Below are 15,050 nucleotides of genomic sequence, written 5' to 3'. Positions count from 1 at the left end.
CTATTCTATTCTATTCTATTCTATTCTATTTAGCAGCTGGATTCCATTCCAACAACTTGGTTGTTAAGCAAAATGTTGCTAAGTGAACATACGACTGAGAGAAAGAGACAGAGAAAACTGATGTTATGTAGATCACTGGTTGCTGTGATCTTATTCAGATAAATGAAACTTTGCTCTCTCCTACAGTGTCCTTTTTTGCCCCGCTCAGCGTGGAGAGATTGCTTAAACTATCTTTTGTTGAGTTGTTTTCTCTGCAGCACAGCACTTCTTTAAAAAGACCTAACCAAAAGTTCATAAACTCAGCTCTGTGACTTTAATTAGTGGATTAGAACCCTCCTGCCTGTTCCCATTGCAGCCTGAAACTGACCAGATATTAATCAGTTTCACACAGAACCTGTTATCAGGCAGAAAAAAATTGATCTTAAATGCAGCATTGTTTAGAAAATGAATTTTTTTATCATGGTATCTGTGAATGGTTGCTAACTAAAGTAGTTGCTAAATGAAAAGCAGTTGAAAAGATTCCTGTGCATAGGTTTTTAGCCATAAATCAGTTAAATTGAGCCTTTGTACTTTCCACGCCTGACATCCTCTCACATAATACTAGCAGCTCTTTTTCTTAAATCCTCATGCAAAAGCTAATCAAAGCATAAGAGCATGCATCTTAAATCCTTCTCTTTCCCAAAGTGTACATGCAGCTCCAAACTTTTCCCCTTCCCAGTAGCTCATTTAGTAGAGAAAAAAGTTTGTTAGTAGCATGCAGTCTAATTTGTATAATATGTGGTTTGTCCCTAAGGCCACAGGAGGGTGAGAGCTTAACCGAAGAAACAAGTTTCATACCTGTTTTGTGCACTTTTAAACCATACTGAGACAGATAAACATTAAAATAAAAGATATTTTAAATCAATCTGTAATATTTATTTTTAAGATCTAAATCAGTTGCAACCATAAGAAAATAAAACTAATCTTTTCCCTTGATATATTTGGCAAAAAGTTCAAAGCAAGCTGAAGGCCGTGATACAACAATGCATACTTTGTGGCCAGAATAAGATTTATGGAGTTCTTCAGCATTCATTTCTTTGAACAAACATGGTCCTGCTTGGTAACAGATTAACCTTATCTGATTTGGAAAAGTCTAGATATCAACATAAACTTCAGTAATCATAATCATTAAATAATTTGTTATTATTCAGCATGGTACTGCAGCTGTGTCACCTACTTATATCAGACAGTTCTTGAAAAATATGCAATGGTTACAATTTTGTATTAAAATGCCCCAAAATTAACAGGCCAAAATATTAGTGAAAATATCTACTAGCAATGAGGAAGCACTAAAGGAAAATTTAATTACTACTATATGTTTAATAGGAGAATGACACCATAATTTTAAAGTTCCAACAAGCTATTTTTTCAAACTGATTTAAAGAGGCCAAGTTGCAAATGTGTGTGATTTCTAAAGTATTAATCATACAACTCTGAAAAGCAATCTTTCTAATTTCTCCATATGTATATGCATGAGAAGAATATTCCTTTCTTTTATATGCTGTTAAAAATTTAGTTTTTGTACCCTGAAAGATCAGGAGCCCATGAATTTAGCCCATAGCAGGAGACAGACTGGAGCCGAATAGATTTCTGGATTTTCTTCCTTCTTTCCATTCTTATAATTACGTTTTATCCGATATAGTAAAATATTCTAGAGAACTTGAAAAGTTGCATACTCTTTATATGGCCTTGGTTAAGACACTACCCAACTGTGTTTTTGGGAATTATATTATGTGCTGCTTTATTATGTGCTTTATTATGTGCTGCTTTTAGAAATAAAATTATTCTTATTCTTTATATTTACAGAAGAACAGAATAAAAGAGTTAGAAGGGACCTTGAAGGTCTTCTGGTCCAACCCCCCGCTCAGGCAGGAAACTCTATACCATTTCAGACAGATGGCTGTCCAATCCCTTCTTTAAAACATCCAGTATTGGAGTATTCACAGCTTCTGGAGGCAAGTCGTTCCACTGTCATACAAAAGAGCTAATAACTAATTGAAGATTTAAATGGTTTCAGTCCATTTAGAAGGGAAGTTGAATGGACCAAGTAAGCATAAATAAACTTACTCCTAAGTAAGTTTTCAATTCATGTTAGTTCAAGTTAGCTGTCATCAAAATCAATGAAAATTAAATTGGTTGCTATCCCGCTCTTTACCTAATTTATGATGAATGGCATTCAACATATGGAGCAGTTACCATATTGGAAGATTAGGCATATCAGACATATAATATTGTCTTTTGCAAGGGTTGAACTAGTTAAATACTTTCTGTACTGACTGACAGCAGCTAATTAAATTTTAAGAAAATAATAGAGGTGATCCTTGACTCATGACAACAATTGGAACCAGAATTTCCATTGCTAAGCAAGATGGTAAAGTAAGTAAAGTAAAGTAAAGTTAAAGAAAGTAAGGTTCTACATTTAGGCAAGAAAACACAGGTACAGTATATGTGGTACCTTGCTCAACAGTAGTCCTAGTAGACAACCATTTAAATATGAGCCAGCAGTGTGCAGCAGCTGCCAAAAAAGCCAACACAGTTCTAGGCTGCATAAACAGAGGGATAGAATCAAGATCACGTGAAGTGTTAATACCACTTTATAAAGCCTTGGTAAGGCCACACTTGGAATACTACAACCAGTTTTGGTCACCACCATGTAAAAAAGATGTGGATACTTTAGAAAGAGTGCAGAGAAGAGCAACAAAGATGATTAGGCGACAGGAGGCTAAAACATACGAAGAACAGTTTTAGGAACTGGGTATGTCTAGTTTAATGAAAGGAAGGACTAGGGGTGACATGATAGCAGTGTTCCAATATCTCAGGGGCTGCCACAAAAAAGAGGGAGTCAAGCTATTCTCCAAAGCACCTGAGGGCAGGACAAGAAGCAATGGGTGGAAACTAATTAAGGAGAGAAGCAACTTAGAACTAAGGAGAAATTTCCTGACAGTTAGAACAATTAATCAGTGGAATAACTTGCCTCCAGAAGTTGTGAATGCTCCAACATTGGAAGTTTTAAAGAAGATATTGGATAACCATTTGTCTGAAGTGGTGTAGAGTTTCCTGCCTGGGCAGGGGGTTAGACTAGAAGACCTCCAAGGTCCCTTCCAACATTCTATATAATTGGTTTTTCCCCCTATATGGTTGTTAGGTGAGTTACACCCAATATTATGGTCTTCTTTGCCATGGTTATCAACCAAAACATTGCAGTTAATAAGTGAATCACAGAGTCGTTAAACAAATCTGGCTTTCCACATTGACTTTTGCATGTCTGACGCTGACTGGAAAGAATGCAAATAGCAATCACATAATCCTGGTATATTGCAGGCATAAATACATGCCAGTTGCCAAGCATCAGAATTCTGATTACGTGACCACAGAGATGCTACGACCATTGTAAATGTGAGGATTGGTTGAAAGTCAGTTCTTTAATTACTTTAACTTCTTCAAACAGTTGCTTAACGAATAGTTATAAGTCAAGGACTAGTTGCATTTTCCAGTTCTATTATATGATGTTGCAGAATGAAGAAAGACCTCCTGTATGTAAAAGAAGTACAGGTAGTCCTTGAGTTAAGGCCACAATTGAGCCCAAAATTTATGGTGCTAAGTAAAACATTTTAAAGTGAATTTTGCCCCATTCTATGACTTTTCTTGCCACAGTTGTTAAGTGAATCATTGCAGTTATTAAGTTAATAACACGGTTGTTAAGTGAATTTGGATTCCCCATTCACTTTGCTTGTCAGAAGGTCGCAAAAGCTGATCGCATGACCCTGGGACCCTGCAATCTTCATAAATACAAACTAGTTGCCAATCATCTGAATTCTGATCATGTGATCATGGGGATCCTGCAACAGTTGTAAGTGTGAAAAATGGTCATAAGTCACTTTTTTCAGTGCTGTTGTAACTTTGAATGGCCTGGTTGTAAGTTGAGGACTATCTGTATTTACCATCAAGTTTGAGTCCCAATCTCCAAAAGAATTAATAGCATGTTATGCAAAATCCTGATAAATTCTGAAGTTATTTGTCCTACCAAGCCTTCCCTAAAGGGTTCAGGTTACTCTAAGCTGAACCCTCTTCCGAGGCAATAAGAACAGAATAAATAAACACACACACACACACACACACACACACACGCACAAATTTAAATATTGTTGCTGAGTGACCAGCTCTGTTCTAGGAAATGTGATCCATCTGCAATGTGCTTCATGTAGCATGCCTAGCCTGCATGATAAAAATATGACAGAATGTGTGCCTTGACTCATCATGATGTGGGAAGCTTCATGCCCACCTATTTCCTTACAGTTCTGCCGTGTTTAAAATCAATCCAGGAGTATAATTGAGAAAAATAACACTATACTCTCATATTAGCTGTTCGTGTTTTTTGGTTCATATATTTTCTTTCTTAACATTTCACATTCAGAAACCATGGTAAACTTGCCATATAATTCTGAAGAAGCAGCTCAACAGAATCTCTTCTTCCATATTTGATAATCCATGATTTCAATTTTGATTCAGCCAGGACCAAGAGTGACAGCAAGCGGTACTTCAGTTCCAAGAACTCCATTTTCAGCAGATGGAGATCAGACGAAGAGGCAACAAAATTAAACCTAGACATGAATTACCCCATCGTTAAACACAGAAACATGCAATGATCATAAAATTACAATTCATGCTGTAAAGCATGAAGACATTAAATGTTGAATTTTCCTTATTCTGTAGCCTGCTCTTTAATAACCAAAAGTAAACTAGCTGAGTAGGTTTATTAAGTGAAAAAAAAGGTATGAATCACTGTTCAGTTCTAAACACATTCACACAGAATGAAAAACGTATTATACAGAGCTTGTTTTCCAGTAAAGATACTGAAAAGAATTGTAAACTAAAATATTTTTTATTAACCAGTGATTTCTTTCTCTCTGCTCCCATAAACATTTCCCAATGATGTTGTTACTCAATGTTTTACCTTCTGCTAGGTGGCAAACAAGAACAACAACCAGCTGTATTGCATTTTCAAAATGTATAGCTTATTTACTTTCAAGGATTTTTCTCAATCGTGTCAATGACCAGAAAAGATAATTAAAGTGTGGAACACTTGTTTTCTCTGCTATTAAAAAACCCCTTTTGAAAACCAGAGACAGATTTGAACAGAAACGAACAACACTTTATCACTGCAACATTCAAGAATGAATCCGGACTTACCTCTCAGCCATATCATCAAGCTGCTCTAACGGAATAGGGACTCCATTGACAGACTGAGCTCGGCGGATTTCCTGGAATGTCCTTTTGTACCCATCTACATTTTTAAGCATATCCTAATTTGGATTTTTTTTTTTTTAAAGAGAGAGAGAAAAAAAAATAAAAGGTTCACAGCTGGCAATTTTAAGGAGTATAATTTTTAAAGCTGCACTGATGACTCAATATATGAAAACGTTTGTTCAGGCTGTCACACTTATGGGTGAAGGGAAAGCATTTATAGCAGCTTGAGCTTCTTCAGAACAAAAGTGCTTTTCGAGATATTGTGCTGTTCCCTAGTAATTCTGGCTTATTATAGATCAAACAATCAGGGCATTTGCCTAAAGCATTTGGAAAACATGTTGCTTACTACCCCCAATCAATCCATTTACCTCTCAGTTATGAACCCTATTCCACCTATTGCATAATGCACATAGAGCATGCACACACTGTAATATTTCCTTCTTAAAAATCCACAGAGTCAAATCTTTTAGAGTCACTGCAGCTTTAATGCATAGTGAAGTCAGGAATATGGACCTCCTGAATTCTGTAATCCATTCAGAAGTCACTGTATCTTCTAAATCATGCATTTGGTAAAATATAAACCAGAATGAGCCTAATATTAGGGGGGGGGGTTTCTACAGTATCTAAGCAACAGTACTTAGTGACATTTATTTATTAAAATAAATTACTAGTAATATCAGATAAGAGTATTCTTAATAAGGATATTTTTCTACCAACTGCAATTTAATTAGACTAGCAACAAGGTGACACAAATACATTTCTGTTTTGCACCTGATTTGTATATGAATTGACATATACCTCCACATCATGAACACTGGAGATTTTTTTAAAAGTCACTGTTCTAGTCAGCCGAGTTCCAAATGAATGCAGGTAAAAATAAAAAAAGTAATCCTCTAGTTACAATCCAGAACATTCTTTATGCATTTATTCTGAACACAGGAAATCTCCAGGTTACAAGCATTCCCTTAGGTAATGTTCAAAGTTATGTGATAAGTAAGGCCTGCGCACGCCAAAATGGAGCTTTGGAGAGGCGGGGCACCCCTCCGAACCTCCATTTTCAGCTGCAAAATGCTGGTCGAGGCATGTACATGCTAAAATGGAGTTTCGGAGGGGCATGCATGGCTGAGAGGCTGGAGAGGAGACAGCTTGCTAGACCTTTGCACAGAAAGCAACGCAGCATGGCAGGTTGGGTGGGGGGGGAAGCAACTGTGGGGAGCATGAGGTATTTCAGTGGGTCGGGGAGGCCTTGGGTGGTCTTAAGCAGGTCACCTGCTCCATCACTTGCCCCCCCCATGGCCTTCCCCAACCTGAAATACCTCGTGTGCACTTAACGAACCACACATTCGATTAGCGAATGCATGGGAGAAAGAAGGGAGTGATCCCATTCAAGGTACGAGATTCATTCCCACGAATCCTCAGGTTACGAATGGAATGGCTCCATTACATTTGTAACTCAAGGATTACCTGTAAAGGGTCGAGCAGACTTCTCTGGCACTGCACATGAGGGAGGGAACATATGCGTCTGTCGTTCATAGACTGTTACATAGCTGTTGCATTCATATGTCTATGAATTTTAACTTTCTGGCTGAGGGACACTCAAACAGCAAAGCATAGAACAGGAAGTTAGATCTACCAATGTGTAATTGGGATTTGGAAGGTGTTTGCATTGGCCCCTCTGCAACCATCTGCAATGCATGCTTACCCATCAACCCTTTCATAGCATAAATATGTAACAACTGCTATGGGCCATTGCAAGCAACTCTAAATCAGCCTTAAAACAGGTTAATAATATTGTAAAATAACTATCCTATCCACACAATGAAAAGCTCTATCATTTATCTAAGACTAATAAAATCTATATGGTCAACTTGTCCAAACTTTGGGGACAAATGGATCATTAGTCAAGTACATATTTTGAGATAGTACACAATGCATTATTTATGCAACCTTCCTTCAGTTTCATTGAATTTTTTTAACCTCTTGCATAAGGAGCCAGAAAAGAAGGCAGCAATATTCTATGCCTTTCCAAAAATGTATTCAACCATATCAACGATTAATACAACTATTTATAAAACTGAAATGCTGGAGCAGCACAGGAAACTTGATTAAAGGAGAGAAAGTATAAAAAGAATTAACTTTCCTCCTCCTGTATTCTCTTCACAGAAGCTTCTATTACATCAAATCCCACTGTGAAATGGTTCTAATTTACTTCAGCGGGGGAGGGGGGGAGAGAGCTTGCCTGTGGAGACAGTGTTTTTGCTCCACTGAGAAACAGAGGTGACACTATTCACCTCTGCAGATGGGTACTATATATCACTTCATTTGCTCGTCCATTCTTTCTTCAGAGGAGACAATCAAAGATATAAAGTGAAGCTCTCCAGAAGCAGAGGGATACATTGCTTGGGAAAGCAGCTTTACTTGAAGTTTTCTTTAAAAAAATACTTATTTTTACTGAGCAATAGAAAACCTGTGCCCCATTGGGTCACTGTTTCAGAGATATTACCTTACTTAAACAGAGAAATGCAATGACCAAGGACAGGTAAAAAAGCATTGGCAGCAGGAGCAACTTTTGATTTCCTGCTGCTTCCCATTAAACTAACTTCCTTCCTTCCTTCCTTCCTTCCTTCCTTCCTTCCTTCCTTCCTTCCTTCCTTCCATCCATCCATCCATCCATCCATCCATCCATCCATCCATCCGAATAGAATTGGAAGGGACCTTGGAGGTCTTCTAATGTTCCAACCCCTGCTCAAGCAGGGGAGCCTATACCAGTGGTGGATTGCTACTGGTTTGCCCCGGTTCGGGAGAACCGGTAGCAGCGGTGGGGGGAGGCTCCGCCCACCCACCCAGACATCATCAAATACGCTCTGTGCATGCGCTGAACCTTCTGTGGATGTGCAGAAGTGGTGCACGCACAAGCGAAGCGAGCGTGCATGCACAAGCGGACTGGTAGCAAAGGTAAGTGAAACCCACCCCTGGCCTATACCATTACATACAAGTGACTATCCAGTCTCTTTTTAAAAACCTCCATGATGGAGCACCCAAACTTCTGAAGGCAAGTTGTTCCACTGGTTAATTGTCCTCACTGTTAGGAAGTTTCTCCTTAATTCCAGGTTACTTCTCTCCTTGATTAGTTTCCATCCATTGTTTCTTGTCCTGCTCCTCTGGTGCTTTGGAAAATAAGTTGACCCCCTTCTCTTTGTGTTCTGCCCCAGCTACGGACCCCAAAGAACGCAGCACACACAAAGTCCGTACAAACCTTAATTTACTAATTAAAGACTACTAATGAGCTTTCTTAGTAGTTGTTTGAACACAAGTACAATAAATCAGTCTTTTCTGAACAAGGGCTGTTAATTTAACTTCATTAACAGCTGACAAGAATTCAAAGAATAATAACTCAGTTCTGAGGCACAGTATTTCAGATAACCATAATCTTACTGTGGTTGGCAGAATGCCAGAAGCAATTTGCAGGAAAACTGATAAGAGAGAAACAAGAGCCAAATCAAATGTTTTCTGTAATCAAGACGCGAAGGAAATTGAATGAAGTTGTTTCCTGCAAATTGCATCAGTCGTTGTCCTTCCTTAAATAGGCTAGGGGAGTGGCCAATTAGCCCCAAGCCTTACTCTCAAGAAGACCTCCTCCTGAGGAGCCACTCCTGCCTTTTCGCAGCTCTGCGCGCTCATGCATCGAGAAGAGGCTCCTCCTCTTCTTCCTCTTCACTTATGGGAGCTTCTGGAGGTTCTGAAGGCCCTGGCTGAATCCCCACCTCTGGCACCACATCTTCTCCAGCCTCCTCATTGTCTGACTTGAGTGCCAACTGTACAGGCTGCTGGCGCAGCACCACACCAGGCTCCTTGCTGTCGGAATCAGCTACTAACTGCATAGACGGGCCACAACACGGGCCACCCAGTCGTTCTTTTCTCTAGATTAGCCAAATCCAAATCCTGCAACTGTTCATATATTTTAGTCTCTGTGCCTTTAATTATTTTAGTTGCTTTTCTTTTCACTTTTTCCAAAGTCTTCCTTCCTTCCACACTCACCCTTTCCCTTTCTCTTTCACTTTCCAGCAAGTAACTTATTGCTACTGGGTAAAAGAGAAAACAAAATTGGCTGGGACACTGTCACAGAATTAAAAACAAATTTTTAAAAAATCTTTAAAATTAAGATCATGTGATTACATGACCGAAGGAGCAGCCCAACAGCAGGTAGTAGCAATGAAACAGCCACAATTTCGACAAATTTCATTAGCTCATGAGACATGAGTCCTTGATTTTGGACACATTCTGCACACATTAGCCCATTTGAGGTACCTTGGTTCAAAAATTCTAGTCCTATGATGCACTGTTTTGTCAAGTTAAAGATCATGACAATGAGAGTTTTAGTAGTATATAAATTTCTTTGAAGCATCATCGAAGCAAAGCAGAGCTTTTTCTGTTCATAAAATAGAAGTTGTACATATGTAGCCAAAACCAGAACACTAGCCATTATTAGTAACAGGAAAGCTTTGTGCATTTCTATATATACATATAATCATTCCTGTTTCTCAAGATCTCTCTTTTAAAAATCATAGAACAGAACTAGGCGTGATGCTTCTAAAGTTCAAGGGTATATAAGAGCCATCATGGCTCTTTTATATATTTCAACAAAATAACAACAGCATCATTAAAGTGATCTTTTACTTATATTTTAATATACTCATTTGGATTGTTTATTAATATAAAACATAAATGCTTATAAGTATTTTGCATCTATATTCTTGTCATCTTATCATTTAGGAGACATACAGAATTAAAGAAAATTATCTCAATAGTAAAAGTAATTACAAAACAGATTGACTAATGGTCTAATTTAACTAAATACTGTAGAAGACAATAATATGACTGCTTAAATTTATTTATTTCTTAAATTTATAGGAAACCCCAATTTCTTAGCATTCTGGGTGGCTTAAAAATGCAATGAAGAATACAGAAAGGTGTATAAATAGTTGTGGATCCCACTTGATAAAAAGTATCCACAAAAGAGACCTAAAACAAGATGGATCAACGACATCAGCAAATATTGTGGGCCCAATTGGCAAAAGAAAGCTCAGGACCATATTGGCTGGAGACATGCGGGAGAGGCCTTCATCCTGCAGTGGATAGACAATGGCTAAAATGATGATGATGACACCTTTCTGTAATTTTATTGTATTTTTTTAAGATACCCAGAGTGCTAAGAAATCGTGGTATCCTATAAATTTAATAAATACCTAAATTTAAACAGTTATAATTATATATAATGAATAAGACTATTAAATTTAATTAATGCAAGTCTAAATTTTAAACAAATGAGTTGCATAATGTTTAAACAAATGAGTTGCATAATGTTTAAACAAATGAGTTGCATAATTTTAAAATAAAAATAACGAATTGGCTTGAATAGAACTGATATGTGTGTGTGTGTGTGTGTGTGTGTGTGTGTGTGTGTGTATGTGTATATGTATATGTACATGTATATGTATATGTATTTCTCTTTAGCCAGGTTCTTCCTACGTAAACCAAGATTTTTCTGCAGCCCTAGTTCAGTGAAATCCCAATCCACTAGTTTCTAGGCTTTTTTTTTTTTTTCTCCAGCAGCCAGCAAGCTCCCTGCTGCCCATTGGGAGACTAAGGAGATATATATATAAGAAGAAGATATATATATATTCAATCATTAAGACAAAAACCTGATCCAACAACATAATTCTATAGGGTTTCATTTTTAAGAAAGTCTTTTCATAAATATAATAGGGCAAAGTTGCATAATTGCATTTCTTTCTCTCCTTTTACTGGGGATGGCTTGGAAAATATGTGTGATTTCAAGAATAAAGCATAGGTAGTTCCCACTTTTTGCTTCCTTCTACAAATGCCACAGAATTGCCTTATCCTTCCAGATGCCCTCCAGGCTGTTAGAATGAAAGTCTACAAAGTTCCCAGCAGTTCGCCACACTGACTGAATAGCCTGGAGTGAATTACTAACTCAAGAGAAAACTAAGTTCAAAAACATTTTTTGTAAAATGCAACAATAAGTCAACCAGGAAGCAAAAGCCATGTACTTTTTCAATAAAGAATCACTGTAAATATGTCTTAGCCTTTTTTTTTTAATCAATCAAAGCTTTATTACGGTCATAGACCAGCATGGCTTACTTTAGGTACTTACAGTATATCAGAAGTCATTCATACTTTCAAATCCTCATGCTCCCATATGTATAATAAAATTTAGAAATAATTTAGAAATAATATCATTTAACTGAAAATATACAAACCTTATGCTGTTCAAGTTTCCGATGTAATGTATCTGCTGTTTCCTCATGAGATTGCTGAATGGAAATGTCTTCTTTAAGAGAGGTCTCAGCCCTACAAAGCCAGGCTGCGATAGGGCCCAGAGGTGCAGGAAGAGATTTATCAAGATACAAGTGCCATTCAAAAAGCTGGAAAATAAGACATTAAGAGAACTAGTATTCCAATTTCCAAGCTTCATTTTGTTACCTAAATATGCAGTACAGCATCAAAAGAGCTGCAGAAAGGGATATACCTTATGAAATGGCCTTCCCCTGTTGCTGCCCGGACTCTCTGTTTGTGGTCGGGTCATTTTTGCCATCACCTCTGAGTCTGGGACTTTACTATCACCCTCCTTGGACTTTTTGCCGTTTGATCCTATCTCCTCTTTGCTGCTGGTCGTTCTATCCCTGCCTCCTGATTTCTGCCTTTTGACCTTGGCTCGGGGGGAAGGGAGATTGCAGGTTTGGAGGGAGAAGCTGAGAGTCCTGGACAATGGCTCCTGCTCCATCTGCAGGAAAGGAGTTGAACTCTGTTGGCTTTATGTCATCCAGCCGCTGTGAGAGAATGGCTGTGGCCATCTGCCTGCACTGCAGCTATTTGATCCGGACGCCCCATCACTGTGAGAGAGTGAGGGGCCCCAGCTTTGCTCATATCCAACCGTATTGCTATCTCCCGCCTCTAGGACCATCGCTGACACCCAGAGTTACTCTCCCCTACCTCGTTACACTTATATGGCTTACACCTCGGTGGATCTGCTTGCGCTGTGAGATGCTCCCCTCTCGCGGTGGTGGCCTTCCACTCTATCGAAGGCCTACCTCAAGGACAGGCTTTGGAGCCTTGAGAGGTGGCATGTTCTAAAGCGGGGATTGAGGGATTTTTTAATTAGGGTTTTTAATGATTTTTTTAAGGGGAACCGGGAGGGTGACCAAGAGGGATGGGGGGGTAATCCACCAAGGTCGGAGCCAAGCCTGGCACGGGGTAATGGTTTGGAGGGTGCAGGATGAGGGGCTGGGGAGGTGATGGAGGGCCATCCTAATGAGGGTTGTACTATCAGCACGGTGGATGGGAGGGGCAGATATGGCAGGAGCAGGGGGCCATATCATGTGCCGGGGGTGCGCACTCGCTGTTTGAGAGCAACTGCGCACCCCGGTCCCCAATGCTCCTCTCAGGTACTAGGTTGCACAGATACTCATGGACCTTTGGCTGATGCTGTGCAATGCCAGGTCCATGGTAAATAAGGCCCCCCTCATCTACGATCTCATACAGGAGGGGGGAGCGGACCTGGCGGGTATTACGGAGACCTGGTTGGGCCCGAAGGGAGGGGTTCCTCTGGTTGAGATGTGCCACCAGGCTTCAGAGAATTCCATCAGCTGAGGGCCCAGGGTAAGGGCGGGTGTGTGTGTGTGGCGGTTATTATTAAAGAAGGTCTTGGTCCGAGGGAGACCACTGTGCCACAGATTGCTGGATGTGAGTCCCTCTTTGTGAGGTGGGGTCAGGGGGTTCAGATGGGCTTGTTGCTAACGTACCTGGCTCCCTGCCACGTGGCAACAGCCCTACCCGAGTTACTCGATGTGATAGCCACGGTGGCAGTTGATACACCCAGGCTTATGGTCATGGATGATTTCAACTTGCCATCCGTTGGTGAAATGTCTGAGATGGCCCAGGAGTTCATGGCTTCCATGACACCCATGGACCTGACCCAGTTAGTTCATGGCCCCACTCACAGGGGTCATCAAGTCCCCACTCTGGACTTGATTTTTGTCTCTGGCCAGTGGTTGGGTGGTCTTCTTATAGGGGATATAGAGATGGAACCCTTGTCATGGACAGATCACTTGCTCTTTCGCCTGGACCTTCGAACTGCTACACCCCGCCGCAGGGAGGCGGAACCAATAAGGTGGGTCTGCCCCAGGTGCCTGATAGATCTGGATAGATTCCAGACGGAGCTTGGGCCATTTCCTGAGGACCTGGCACACGACTCAGTCAATGACCTGGTAGCTGCCTGGGATCGGGCGTCTGGGGGGGCTTTAGATCGAGCCGTGCCTTTGCGGCCTCTGACCTGGTGCCGATCCCGTGGGGCTCCATGGTTTACCGAGGAGCTGAGGGAGATGAAGCGCCAGAAAAGAGGGCCAGTCTCAATGAATCTGACCAAACACTGGTAAGGTCGCATATTAGGACCTACCTAGTGGTGATAAAGGCGGCAAAGTTTAATTACTTTTCCGCCCTTATTGTGTCATCAGATAATCGTCCAGCTGCCCTGTTCAGGGTGACCCGCTCCTTGTTACATCCGGGAGTGTGGGAGGACCCCCTGGAAGGCAGGGCCGAGGAATTTGGACAATATCTGTATGACACAATCGCACAGATCCGGGGGGATCTGGACTCTGACTGGGTAGATTCAGGCAGAGTGGCGAGGAATAGTCTTGAGAATGTTATCTGGGAAGAGTTTGACTCTGTGATGCCTGATGACGTGGACAGGACTTTGGGGAGACTTAGTGCGGCCACAAGTTTGCTGGACCCGTGTCTCTCCTGGTTAGTACTGGCTTCCCGGGAGGTTACACGAGGCTGGCTCCAGGGAATTATCAATACTTCATTGAGTGAGGGTTACCTCCCCACGGCCTTGAAAGAGGCGGTGGTGAGGCCTCTCCTCAAGAAGCCTTCCCTGGACCTGGCAGTATTAGCCAACTACCGTCCCGTCTCAAACCTTCACTTTGTGGCGAAGGTTGTTGAGAGTGTGGTCGCACAACAGTTTCCACAATACCTGGAGGAAACGTCTTATCTAGATCCATTCCAGTCGGGCTTCAGGCCCGGGTACAGCACGGAAATGGCATTGGTCGCATTGGTAGATGATCTCTGGAGGGCTCGGGACGGGGTTGCTCCTCTGTTCTGGTCCTGTCATACCTCTCAGCGGCTTTTGATACCATCAACCATGGTATCATGCTGCACCGGTTGGAAGAGTTGGGGATGGGGGCACTGTGTTATGGTGGTTCTCCTCCTTTCTCTCAGACCGGTTGCAGTTTGTGTTGGCAGGGGGGCAGAGGTCGACCTCGAGACGCCTCATATGTGGGGTGCCTCAGGGGTCGGTTCTCTCGCCCCTTTTGTTCAACATCTATGTGAAGCCGCTGGGTGAGATCATCCGTGGCTTCGGGGTGAAGTACCATCAGTACACTGACGACACCCAGCTGTACATCTCCACCCCGGGCCACCCCAATTATGCCCTTGAAGTGATGTCCCGGTGCCTGGAGACTGTGCGGATCTGGATGGGGAGGAACAGGCTCAGGCTCAACCCATCCAAGACTGAGTGGCTGTGGTTTCTGGCATCCCGATATAGTCAGTTGACTCCATCACTGACTATTGGGGGCGAGTCCTTGGCCCCCACGGAGAGGGCTTGCAACTTGGGCGTCCTCCTGGATACACAGCTGTCCTTGGAGGAACATCTGACGGTTGTAGCCAAGGGGACCTTTTATCAGGTT

The 15,050-nt window shown here is 41.3% G+C and overlaps 1 protein-coding gene across 1 annotated transcript in view; it reads right to left on the bottom strand.

Annotated features, from left to right (window-relative positions):
• SYNE1 (spectrin repeat containing nuclear envelope protein 1) overlaps positions 1-15,050 on the bottom strand; it is a 335,993-nt gene that overhangs the window by 258,605 nt on the left and 62,338 nt on the right. Inside the window, exons 12-14 of the mRNA XM_070932643.1 lie at positions 11,568-11,732; positions 5,230-5,342; positions 4,472-4,640 (exon numbers count right to left, since the gene is read on the bottom strand). Coding sequence (XP_070788744.1) covers positions 4,472-4,640; positions 5,230-5,342; positions 11,568-11,732 — 447 coding nt within the window. The remainder of the gene's footprint in view (positions 1-4,471; positions 4,641-5,229; positions 5,343-11,567; positions 11,733-15,050) is intronic.

Source organism: Pituophis catenifer, unplaced genomic scaffold (genome assembly GCF_029215685.1).
Source record: "Pituophis catenifer annectens isolate HBS135680 unplaced genomic scaffold, rPitCat1.0.hap2 SCAF_1, whole genome shotgun sequence".
Taxonomy (NCBI): Eukaryota; Metazoa; Chordata; class Lepidosauria; order Squamata; family Colubridae; genus Pituophis; species Pituophis catenifer.
Note: the sequence above shows the minus strand (reverse complement) of the source record. Positions and strands in the feature narration are given on the sequence as shown.